Source organism: Gymnoscopelus microlampas, assembly GCF_963454915.1.
Source record: "Gymnoscopelus microlampas genome assembly, chromosome: 15".
NCBI classification, from domain to species: Eukaryota; Metazoa; Chordata; class Actinopteri; order Myctophiformes; family Myctophidae; genus Gymnoscopelus; species Gymnoscopelus microlampas.
In genome coordinates, this window is record NC_139952.1 from 7,499,923 (window position 1) to 7,512,941 (window position 13,019).

A 13,019-nucleotide genomic window follows, 5' to 3' on the forward strand; every position below is an offset into this window, starting at 1 on the left:
GACGCGTTGTGAACAAACGCGTCTTCTTCTCTGTCGGGTGACATAACGGGCTCTATGCGCACAGCAGCCATATTGGAAGGAAATTGGGCCTCTTCCTTAGTTTCTTCAGGTGTTACCAATGACACTAATGAAGGCTCTGTATTTCGTGTAGCACAGTGGTTCTCAAACTTTGTTTAATTTCAAGGACCCCCATAACTCTGAGAGTGTACAAATGGAACCAAATGGACCCGTAAGGGTCCATTTGGTTCCATTTGTACACTCTCAGAGTAACACACCCGCAAGGGGCAATTTGGAACCCCCTCAAGGAACCATGAGGGTCCCTGGACCACACTTTGAGACCCACTGGTGTAGCAGAGTGTCTCCAGTGAGCCAACATGCACAGTACCCTGACTCTTGTTTGGCCAGAATGGAACAGAGCCTTAATTAGTATCATTGGTAACACCTGTGAAGGAAGTAAGAAGTCTATTTCCAATATGGCTGCTGTGCATAGAGCCTATTGTTTTTGAGAACCAACTGATTTTTATACGTTCTTAGTGTGCCTGGTGCTTAATCCCGTCTCTCTCTCTCTCTCTCTCTCTCTCTCTCTCTCTCTCTCTCTCTCTCTCTCTCTCTCTCTCTCTCTCTCTCTCTCTGCGTTTTCCAGGACCTGTCCGGCTCCATCGACGACCTGCCCACGGGCACGGAGGGCGCCCTGAGTCCGGGCGTCAGCACCTCGGGGGTCTCCAGCAGCCAAGGGGAGCAGAGCAACCCGGCGCAGTCGCCCTTCTCCCCGCACACCTCGCCCCACCTGTCGGGCATCCGCGGCGGGCCCTCGCCCTCGCCCGTGGGCTCCCCCGCCAGCGTCACGGGGCCCCCCTCGCGCACGGGCCCCCTGTCCCCAGCTGCCGTGCCAGGTGAGAAGGAAGCGTCTGCATTGCAACGCAACAGGATTGATTGAATACTTTATTAACCCGTTAAGACCGGGAACGCATCTGCGTAACCGCTTAAACCATTATTTTATACTTCGGCTATTCAAAAATAGCAGATATACAAGCTCATAGCGCGGCACCGAGTGCCGCGCTACGAGCTTGTAGATCTGCTATTTTTTTTAAATCGTGAAAATGTGTGCTATATATATATATATATATATTTTTTTTTTTTAAGCAAACATTTGTAACTCAAATCTTTGCTTCTTGGGGTCCCTGGACACAAAATATTTTACATATGTTTGCTTTAAAGAATATATACTCAAAGATTAAAAAAAAAATCTCAATTTAAAAAAAAAAATGCTGATCTACAAGCTCATAGCGCGGCACTCTATGCCGCGCTATGAGCTTGTAGATCTGCTATTTTTGAATGGCCAAAGAAATCATAAAATGACACGGATCCCGATCTTAACACATATACTGCCAATCCCGAGATATCTCGGGACATTAAATCCACCCGTTACCTGCGTATCCCGAGATATCTCGGGATCGTCTTTTTATGTGGTTTAATAACGAAAAAAAAAAATGTTGGTACCATCCTTGATTTTTTTTTTTCCCCATGACGCTTCCGACCCATCCTATGAGAAAATTTCCGACAACCGTTTCCGGTTCGTTTTTTATCCTGAAAAAACAGTTTTTCCCTGGTTTTGGCTAAAGATCATGGTTTTCACACGGTTTAAAAAACGAATGGTAAGCTCCGGTTGTATTTTCTTTTCTTTGATCGACGAACGGTTATCCTCTTTGTGTTTAAAAACGATCTGATAGCCGATCGGATGCTAAGCTAATCTAAGATGGCCGGTGGGGAAACGTCACAGCCACGTCACAGCCAAACGGATATGACGTTTGCAGCCTCTTTTACCGGCTGATAACACAGAAGAAGAAAAAGGAAAAAAAGTGTAAACATTATGAGGGCTCGTACGTCCGTCGTTGCTGTTTATAAACACCATCCGATCGCGGATTTTAATGGATATAATTTTTTTGTGAACGGTTCAAAAGGCTATAAAACTCAAAAACGCTGGCAGTGGGTGAGTACCTTATGAATAAACTCTGGCAGGGAATGTGTTAATGGAGTAACAGGGTTAGGGTTATACAATAATGCTAAAAGGATAACACATTGTGGTCCTATGTATTCAAATCATCAAGGTATAAATAAATACAATAGTATACAATAAATCATCACTACTAGGAGCAATAAAAGTATATTTACAGAAAAACAATGAGGGGTCTTTTGTTTTGGCAAGCTAGAACACTTGTCTAGGTCCAGTTGCAAATTGCAGACAGGTGCTCTTTTATGGCGGTTTTGAAGGAGGGTAGGGAGTCACACTTTTTGATGGGTGTTGGTAGGGCATTCCACATTATGGTGGCATAATAGTTATGAATTCATCCCCATGTTTGTGCCAAATCTGGGGGGAATGATATCAGTGGGGCTCCCTGCTCTGATGTTGTGCCCATAGGTGTTTCTCACTCTTTTGAAGGAGTTTGAGGTACATATGGGCACTGGGCCCTTGAGTATCTTGAAAACCATTGCATTACTCTGTCCTCTACCCTGAGCCATCCCACCCTAGCATAATGAGCAGGGGTTAGGTGAGTCCTAGGTGTGAGGTCTAGTAGTAGTCCAGGTTACTTATGGACCCTTACAAGTCAGTAACTCTGAGAGTGTACAAATGGAACCAAATGGACCTCTCAGAGTTAATGGTGGTCCTTGAAATCACAAAGTTTGAGAACCACCGGTATTGTAATTGTATAGCGGACGTGAAGTCCACATACCAGCTCTGACCGTGTGATTAAAAACCGGTTCCGAATGTGATGGAAGGTGATAAGAAGCGGCTTGCCCAGCTCCTCGTGCATTGAAGGAGGCATGAGCTCAACTCTGGGCTCTCCCCAGGCTGGCAGAGGGAGAGTAGCGCCCAGGATTACATAGGCAATTGGCACTGGGTGAAAAAATGGGTTAGAAAATTGTGGGATAAAGATTTTTGCAAATGTGATGGAACCGATTCTGGTTCCTCAGTGTTGGTTCCGGATGCCAACCCTAATTGTGTGCTTGTAGATTGGGTATTTTTGGTGCGCGACGCTGTTGCACAAACGATGCATATAAATCCATCACCATTCAGTCTTCTGACTCTTTTCACCAAACAACGTGCAGTTGTGGTTTGAAGTACTTTTTAAAGCCACCACGGCGGCCAAGCAGACTATCTTACACTATTGTATTTACTAGTATTGTTATTACTTGCATACAGTATGCTTGTATATCCCTCTTCTGTCTCTCTCTTTCTCTCCTTCTCCTTCAGCTTTTTGATAAAAATAAAATGCATTTTCAGATGGGATACCAATCTCATTAAATCAGGAGAGAGTACCCATTTATCAGCTTCAATTGTATAGTGTTCCGATTCCAATTTTGTCAGCTCATTTCTTTGTTTCATTACTTTCTGATGTTTTCGCTTGTTTCCTGTATGAGTTCTCTCTCCTGATTGGATGAATCGTTTGGTATCCTGACCTGAAACTTTATATTATCTTTACTAAAGAGCTGGAGAGACAGGGAGACCTCTGTTACTGAACAAACACTCTATAGCAATGAGTACTATCAGAATATAGAGCTATTTACCGGGAACGCATCTATGTTTTTTTTCTTTTTTCTTTGGCTATTCAAAAATAGCACATTTTTTAAATCTTTGAATATATATATATATTTTAAAGCACACATTTGTAACGCAAATCTTTGCTTCTGGGGATTAAAAAAATGTCTTCTAAATCAGTTCATTTTTTTAAACGTATGTTGCTAAAATCAGTGGTGCTCAAACCTTTTCATGTCAAGGACCCCCAAAATTCTATGTATTTGGCCACGGACTAAAATAAAAAATATATCTATATTCAAACTTTCACGATTTTTCAAAAATAGCAGATCTACAAGCTCGGGGTGCCGCGCTATGAGCTTGTAGATCTGCTATTTTTGAATAGCCAAATAATAATTTACAGCAATAAGATGTATGCTCTGAGCATCCAGTCGCGTTCAGAATTAAAACGTGAAATGGAAAATATAACGGCTCAGCACCGGTTCTAGGTGGATCGTGACAACTTCCTGGTGTTAATCGTCCGCAGGTAATCAGATGCCTCCCAGGCCGCCCAGCGTCCAATCAGACGGCATCATGCACTCGTCCATGAACCAATCAGCCATGGGTCAGGAAAGGGGTGAGTACGCTCCCACAGATGGTTGGGGAGGGCAGGGGCACAACCTGGCGCTCGGAAAGTGGGGTTGACAAAGTTCAACTCCCAGGTGTGTGTGTGTGTGTGTGTGTGTGTGTGTGACCTTCCCTCTCTAGGCAGTTACTTTGAAGCAGAAGTTTGTTCTTATTGAAATACATATTCAGATATTCAAATTGTAAAGAGGACAGGGCACTTTCCCATTTATTCCCAGGTTATCCCATTCAATCGGGGAACACATCTCTGTCACTTAAAGGGTAAGACCACTTTAGTAGAGGTTTGGGTTGTGTAGTTACCTTGCCATGATGTAACTCCAAAGGTGGGCAAGAAATCAAAAATAATTGCTCCATTGATTAGAAATTGATAATTCAAAATATGCTCCTCATTGACTACATTGTATGGTAAAACTGCTCTCAAAGTCACTCTTTTAGCACATAAATTAACCCAAACATAGCTGATTCAGACAATATAGAGCATCACCAAACCCAGTACTGTCAACTTCCTGTTGATTTTACTATTTGAAGATCTGGATCCGGATCCGCCGATCCAGTCCGGGTTTTCTACTTATTAAAAATGGCAAAATCAACAGGAAGTTGACATTTTTATTTTAAAAAAAAACAGTACTGGGTTTGGTGATGTTCTATATTGTCTGAATCAACTTTGTTTGAGTTCGTTTTTGTGCTAAAAGAGTGACTTTGAGAGCAGTTTTACTGTACAATGTAAGTCAATGAGGAGCATATTTTGAATTATCAATTTCTAATCAATGGAGCAATTATTTTTGATTTCTTGCCCACCTTTGGAGTTACGTCATGGCAAGGTAACTACACAACCCAAACCTCTAACAAAGTGGTCTTGCCCTTTAAGATTTCTTTGGCTATTCAAAAATAGCCAAAGAAATAGCACCGAGTGCCGCACTATGAGCTTGTAGATCTGCTATTTTTTGAAACATTTAGAAAATGTGTGCAAATCTTTGAATGTATATATTTAAAGCAACATTTGTAAAATATGGGAAGCAAAGATTTGAGTTCAAAATGTTTGCTTTAAAAATATATAAATTCAAAGATTAGCACACATTTTCACGATTTTTTTCCCAAAATAGCAGATATACAAGCTCGTGCCGTGCTACGAGCTTTTAGATCTGCTATTTTTGAATAGCCAGAGAAATCTAAAATGACTGAGATGCGTCCCGGATTGAATGAATGCAGAAAGTATCTTGCCTTTTCGCCACATGAACCATAGCGTACCTATTCTTGGTACGCTATTTTTCGACTTAACCCATTGAGACCTGAAGCCGATTCTACACGTCTCCTAAATCTCAACAGTTTTCTGAAAAACGTATGTTTCTATATCAGTGGTGCTCAATCTTTTTCATGTCAAGGACCCCCAAAATTATATGTATTTGGCCGCGGACCCCCATCAAAATATTTTGTTCCAGGGACCCCCCAGAAGCAAAGATTTGAGTTAAAAATGTTCGCTTTAAAAATATATATATTCAGAAGATTTGCACACATTTTCGCGATTTTTCAAAAATAGCAGATATACAAGCTCGTAGCGCGGCACTCGGTGCCGCGCTACGAGCTTGTAGATCTGCTATTTTTGAATAGCCAAAAGTGTAAAATAATGCTTTTTAGCTCAAATAAAAAAATGACACAGTTCCAGGTCTTAATGGGTTAACATGTATGCGTCTAATTGCTTTGTCCCTCCCCCGCGCTCCCCCTCAGTGTACATGCGGAACCCCCAGATGCCACCTTACGGGTCCCCGGGTCAGCCTGGCTCCGCCTTATCTCCACGCCAGTCTTCGGGAGGCCAGATGCATGCTGGGATGGGTCCCTACCCTCAGAACAACTCCATGGGCAACTACGGCCCGCAGGGGGCGCAGTACGGCCCGCAAGGTGAGAGAATGGGGGGGGGGGAACCACGTGGTGTAGAGGGAAAACCGGGGTCAGTGCCGGGGAAGTTACTCAGGAAGACTAATACTTTTATTATTATTACTCATTTTATTATTACATTTTTGGGGCGGTGTAACCGCCCCCTATAAGTGAGGTTTGGACACTGACCAATACTGCACCGTGATTGGCCAATAGTCTACAACGCAGTCTACACCCCTAACCCTTCCAAAGTCAATGCAAATCTATACTTTTGCAAAGTCAGCCAATCACATTACAGCTAGTGTCATCACCACTAGCTGTAATGTGATTGGCTGACTTTGCAAATTCAGGACTGTGATTGGCTAGCGAAACACATGACACATGTGGAGCCCTATGAATAGCAGTATGGACTTAAAAAAAAACACTTAAAAAAACGGGTACCCATTTTTGGAACTATAGCTTTCAGGACGGGAACGTTCCCGTCCTGAAAGCTATAGTTCCAAAAAGTACATACTATGTACAATACTATTTTTTGTAATTTTTGAAGGCGTTTTTAGAATCGGCCTCAGGTCTAAAGGGGGTTTAGTACTGTACTTAAGTACAATTTTAGGTATTTTTTTTATATGTTTACTTCTACTCCACTACATCTCAGAGTCAAATATTATACTTTTACTCCACTACAGTTATTACAAAAACTTTATTTACAAGTTACTTTGTAGATTTGGATTATTAATACAAAACTTACATTAACCACTTCAGCCCTATTTAAACTTTGGCTATTTGCGACGCGTTGTGAGCTTGTAGATCGTCTATTTTCAAAAAGTGTTTTATACATTTGAAACCCATGAAATGAGACATTCTGCGTAATGAGCACTTTTTCTTTTTGGTACTTTAAGTACATTTTGACGCCAATACTTTTGTGCTTTTACTCGAGTACATTTGGACTTTTACCTAGTCACAGAGTATTCCTGCATTGCAGTATTGACACTTTTACTTAAGTAAAACATTTTCTGGTAACTCGTTTGTTATACCACAGGAGCGGGTGCAGTTGAAAGACAGCTCCACCACAAAACAACATCCACCATAAAATAAAGCAGACATTCGTAGCGTGCTCCGCTCTGCTCTCGTCGTCAACGTTAGAAATTATACAAATATATTTCTGCTTTTGAATGAATTAACCCATTAAGCCCCGAAGCCGATTCTACAAAATGTCTTCTAAATCCCAACAGTATTCTGAAAAAAACGTATGTTGCTATATCAGTGGTGTTCAAACTTTTTCATGTCTAGGACCCCCAAAATGATATGTATTTGGCCGCCGACCCCCATCTAAGAAGCAAAGATTTTAGTTCAAAATGTTTGCGTGAAAACAATACGCATTCAAAGATTTGCACACATTTTCACGATTTTTCAAAAATAGCAGATCTACGAGTTCATAGCGCGGCACTCGGTGCCGCGCTATGAACTTGTATATCTGCTATTTTTGAATAGCCAACGTGCTAAAAAAAGAAAAAGCTTTTTAGCTCTAATCAATACGTGACACAGATGCGTTTCCAGGTCTTAATGGGTTAACAGATGTTGTTCTGTGACGGTGGCAAGAGTTCCGCTGCTAGCCCAGATTATAGAGAGGCTTTGAAGATGGCTCTTTTTTTCTCCTTCTCTTTATGTATATTTATGAAAGATTTTCACTTTGAAGTTGAAGTCGAGGAGAGTGTCGCGGGGCTTTGAAGACAGTCGCCGCTAATAGTCATCAGAGCCAAACAACATGGCGGTCCCAGACAAAAAAAAACAGCCTTGCTAGGATGCTTGTCAGCAGTGGTGGAAAGTAACTAAGTACATGTACTTGAGTAGAATTTTGAGGATTTTTTTTTGTTTACTAGTCTAGAGCATTTCCATTTTTCGATACTTTTACTTCTACTCCACTATATCTCAGAGACAAATATTGTACTTTTACTACACTACAATTATTTGAGTACTTTAGTTACTAGTTACTTACAAAACATACATTAACCATTGCGATGTAAACTTTGGCTATTTGAAAATACCCGATCTACAAGCTCACAACGCGTCGCATGGCGACGCGTTGTGAGCTTGTAGGTCTGCTATTTTCAAAAGCCTTTTACACATTTTAGCCGGGACATTCGGCACAACTTTGGTACTTTAAGTACAATTTGATGCCAATACGTTTGTACTTTTTTTACTCGAGTACATTTTGAATTCCGGACTTTTACTTGTAACAAAGTATTTCTACATTGCAGTATTGATACTTTTACTTAAAGTTGTACAGTGCAAATTTCCAAAAAACATTTTTTAGCAGCCTCTGCTGGTCATTACCGTCACTGCAGGCCGTTCGTCTATTACTGCGTTACCCAGAATTCCATTCGTTTTCACCGGAAGACGGAAGCGTTTCAAAAAGCGTTCTTTTAATTGTTTTATACGATCTGTGGATCGTTTCTCTTAGCCAGTGGAGCTTTAGTTACCGTGAGCTGTGTTTTCTTTTTCTGTTGTTTTTCGTTCTTCAAATCATACAATCTCTTAAAATCAGCGTGAGTTTCCTTTTTGTTAATAGCGCGGTAGTTCCTGGCCAAACAGGAAACCGGTGCAGTAGTTCCTGGCCAAACAGGAAACCGGTGCAGTAGTTCCTGGCCAAACAGGAAACCGGTGCATTTCCGCTTCCATTTTCCGTCCAAATGACGTTATTTTCGCGGGAAGGTCAACCCCGACAACGTTCAATAGAAAATATATAAATAAAAGGCTTTCGGGGGTGAAATTCATGGAGTGGGTGTTGTGAAACATTTGCCACTCACAAAAGATATACAATTTAACTTTAGTTTTATTGAAAAAGTTACCTAGTATTACTTTAAGTAAACAATTTGAGTACTTTTCCCACCACTGCTTGTAAGAACAGGAAGCTCTGTGCTGTAGGTACATTTAGAAGCAGAGCGCTGAAACCCTCATCCAATGTGGTGGTGTTGATTGTGTGTGCCAAGACTGTAGCGACTGTGACATTACTTAGTTTCTACACTGAATTGCGTTTTGAGTTGAAACAAAAAGAGGCTGATCATTCAGACCCACTATGGGTTCATTCATCTGCTACTTTAAAGGGATAGTTCACCCCCAAAATGACTTTTTTTTTTTTACTCACCCAATGGAGACTTGAATTCATAGAGATTTTTAGCATCTTTCCGCCGATAATCAAATTATTGGCTTAGGAATGTGACAAAAACAAAATCTCCATGAATTCAAGTCTCCATAGGGGGTGTAATTGATAGAAAATATTTTTTTTTTGGGTGAACTATCCCTTTAAAACAGAAGATGTGATTTTAAGTGTGATCTAATGTTTTCCAACACATTTTGTCATGTCAAGTGATTTTTATTTTGTACTTTTCCTACAAAAAAAGAGATTTTCAGAAAGAAAAGAAAGGAAAAACAGTAGATGTGCAAGCTCACAACGCATCACGATATGTTGTGAGTTTGCAGAGCTCCTGCTTTCACCATTTTTGAAATGGGGCTTAAAGGAGCATTTCACCCATTTTTAACCTTATCGTCATATCTCACTAATCCTAATCCTTAAGGTTGTTACACACCGGCGAATATAGCGAATATACGCAAAATTCGGACTCGTTCCGAATAATTAAAAGACGCTTTTTCGCTTCGCTTTTTTGCTTTTTCGCTCCATGTACGGAGCCATTGACTTTATAAGGTTTTAAAAAAACCCGCATTATTCGCACGAAAAAATCGCCCCGGTGTGTAAGGACCTTTAGTCCTCACTAATAATAAGATGGCTCCATTTCTGTCTACTCACTCTGCGTCTCATTGAAGGGCTGTGGACAGTTCAGAAACCTGCCTACCAATCACATCATCAATGGGGATTCCAAAACAATAAAAACTACAGCCTTTCTCTTCCTGGAAAGTTAGCGTGCTGAAATAGAAGCCATTGTTCTTGCATTAATACAAATCTGAACTGTCCACAGAGCTCCTCTGAGACACAGTAAGTAGACAGAAATGGTGCCATCTTATAATGAGCATTAGTGAGGACCAATTATACGAAGATGAGGTTGAAAATGAAGTGTTCCTTTTTAAGTGATTCATCTATTTTTGTTAGTTTGAGTCCCGGGGAGACACCGGATTTCTCTCTTTTTTTTTTCTGTCTGGAGCTGAAATAGTGTGTAACTCACAGGTAGATCGGCTATTTTCGGTAAAGAGGTTTGGTGTAGAGCAGGGGTCTTCAACGTTTTCAGGCCAAGAACCCCCTAGTTGAGAGAGAATGGTGAAGCAGGGACCCCCTCTACATACTGTATCAAATTGTGTTTTAGATTAAACCTTTTTTGTTTACTTGGTCTGCCCTTTTTTCCCTCTACACCCGATACCTCTTTGCCAAAAAATAGCCGATCTACAAGCTCACAACAATCTGCTATTTTTGGCTAAAGTTCTCCTCAGAAAAAGGGATGCTAGGGTTCAAGTGGTTAAGGTAAAAAAAAATGTATCACATCACACAAAGATTTGGTGGACCCCCTGTAGTAACTCTGAGGACCCCCTAGGGGCCCCGGACCCCCTGTTGAAGACCCCTGGTGTAGAGGGAAAAAGGAGCAGACCAAGGACGGAGCCAACGGTCAAGTTTACAACACTGATGATAGTGCTGTCAAAACAGTCGTTGAAGCTATCTATGAAATAGTTTGATCTGCAACACACACGATTTCTTTGGCTATTCAAAAATAGCAGATATACAAGCTCATAGCGCGGCACCGAGTGCCGCGCTATGAGCTTGTATATCTGCTATTTTTGAAAAATCTTGCCTTTTTTTTTTTTTCAAAAAACTGTTAGGATTTAGATTTTTTTTTTAAAGAATCGCCTCAGGTCTTAATGGGTTAAAGAAAACATTGAAGACCCCCTGGACTAACTTGTTTTCTTTCGTATCTCTCCCATCTCGTCCCCCCGCAGGTTACCCCAGACAGGCGGGCTACAGCGGCATGCCTCCCAACGCCAACTACAGCGGCGGAGGCCCGGGCATGGCGGGCTCCATGAACCCCGGGATGCCCGGTCAGGGCGGCGGGGGCGGCGGGGGCGGGGCTCCGTACGGGGGCATGCCCCCCGGCAGGATGGGCCCCGGACAGATGGCCCCTCGGGGGCCCTTCGGCCCCGGCATGGTGGGGGGACCCAACATGGCGGGCATGCCGCCTCAGGTGGCGTCGGGCATGTGCCCGCCTCCGGGCATGAACCGGAAGGAAGGAGGAGGCCCCCCCATGCACCACGGACCCTCCAACTCCATACACACCAGGTGGGTGGCCCCCCGCCCAGTGGTGTAAAGTACATTTACTCGAGTACTGCACTCTTGGTTTACTTGAGTATTGTCCATTTTTTTCGGTACCTTCATATTAGGGGTGTGCCGATATATCGTCCCGCGATATATCGCGATACGTTTTCGCGACGATATGTATCGTTTTGGGGAAAAAAAATATCGTTTTTGAAAAAATTTTTTTTTTTTTTTTTACAATCATAATAATCAGGCATGCAGACGGCCCCGAAGTGAAAAGAGTGACAACATGTTTTTTTTTTGGGTCAGGTGTCATACTATTTGGATTCAAAACGGCTATTGTAGCTGAAAAGCTACAAGTTTGCATGTCTGAATAATGCAAAAACAGAATTATTTGTTTGCATTTTCTTTTTTTCTCCTCCATATATTTTCATAATAAAAAAAGTGCGTATCGTATCGTATCGAAATCGTATCGAAGTTGTGAGCCAAATATCGTATCGTATCGTTTCGTGAAATTAGTGTATCGGCACACCCCTACTTCATATTTGTACTTTACCACATCAATTCAATTCAATTCAATTCAATTTTATTAAAGTGTCAAATCACAACAAGTTGTCTCAAGACACTTTACATGTAGAGAAGAGACCCAACATCCCACCCTGAGCAAGCAATTTTGCGACAGTGGCAACGAAAAACTCCCTCTTAATTCAACAGGAAGAAACGTCAGGCAGACCCTAGGCTCTAGGGCGGGGGCCTTCTGCCTCGACCGTGTTGGGGGAAAGAAGAGAGAGAGAAAGGGAGAGACAGAGGAGAGACAGAAAGAGATACAGTGCAAGCAGTAACAATAACAATAATAGCAAATATAATAGTGTAAGATACTAGCATATGATAGTATAATATAGTACAGCAATAGTGTGTATGCAGTATATAATGGAATAATATAAAAATGTTTAAGATAATATAATATGCGGTATAGTGTAGTGTAGTAGAAGTCCACGGTCGTGTCCAGGTCGTGCTCCATGGAGAGAGGCCCGGTCCGGTCCGCAGTCACAGTCTTGAGCCGCAGCTGGGGGTCCGTAGTAACAGTCCATAGACTCCATGGAGAGGCCCAGGCCCGGTCCGCAGTCACAGTCTTGAGCCGCAGCTGGGGGTCCATAGTAATAGTCCATGGACCTGCGACGTGGGTGGTAGAAGAAACTCCGGGGAACGAGTCCCCGGTTGTAGAATTAGTGGCAGGCCTTACTAGAGCGTGAATCCGTACAGGGTTAATTACGATTGTACCAATGGGACACAAACCCACACAACCAAAGGGAGGACGGGAAGAGAGAGGACGAGGGGAGAGAGGAGAAAGGGGAAGGTGGGGGAGAGAGGATGACTATAGGGGGACTGAGTCTATACACTTCGGCTATAGGCTTTATCATAGAGAAAGGTTTTTAGTCTAGTTTTAAATATACAGAGTGTGTCTGCTTTACGGACTGAGACTGGGAGAAGGTTCCACAGCTGAGGACATCGCAGAGACAAATGTTGTACTTTTTACTCCGCTGCAGTTATTTGAAAACTTGTTGCTTTCAAATTATTGGCCTAGGAATGCGACAAAAACAAAAATATATCCATGAATTCAAGTCTCCATGGGGTCCATCTCGATAGAAAACATATTTTTTTGGGGGTGAACTATCCCTTTAAACATAATTCTGCACATGCCAGCTTGTACATCTGCTATTTTTTTTACATTTTAGA

General features: G+C 42.1%; 1 protein-coding gene across 1 annotated transcript in view; it reads left to right on the plus strand.

The window, feature by feature from the left end:
• The window catches only part of arid1ab (AT-rich interactive domain 1Ab), a 132,339-nt gene that overhangs the window by 80,785 nt on the left and 38,535 nt on the right, over positions 1-13,019 (plus strand). The window contains exons 5-8 of the mRNA XM_084080263.1: positions 644-893; positions 4,062-4,151; positions 5,885-6,055; positions 10,970-11,306. Coding sequence (XP_083936389.1) covers positions 644-893; positions 4,062-4,151; positions 5,885-6,055; positions 10,970-11,306 — 848 coding nt within the window. The remainder of the gene's footprint in view (positions 1-643; positions 894-4,061; positions 4,152-5,884; positions 6,056-10,969; positions 11,307-13,019) is intronic.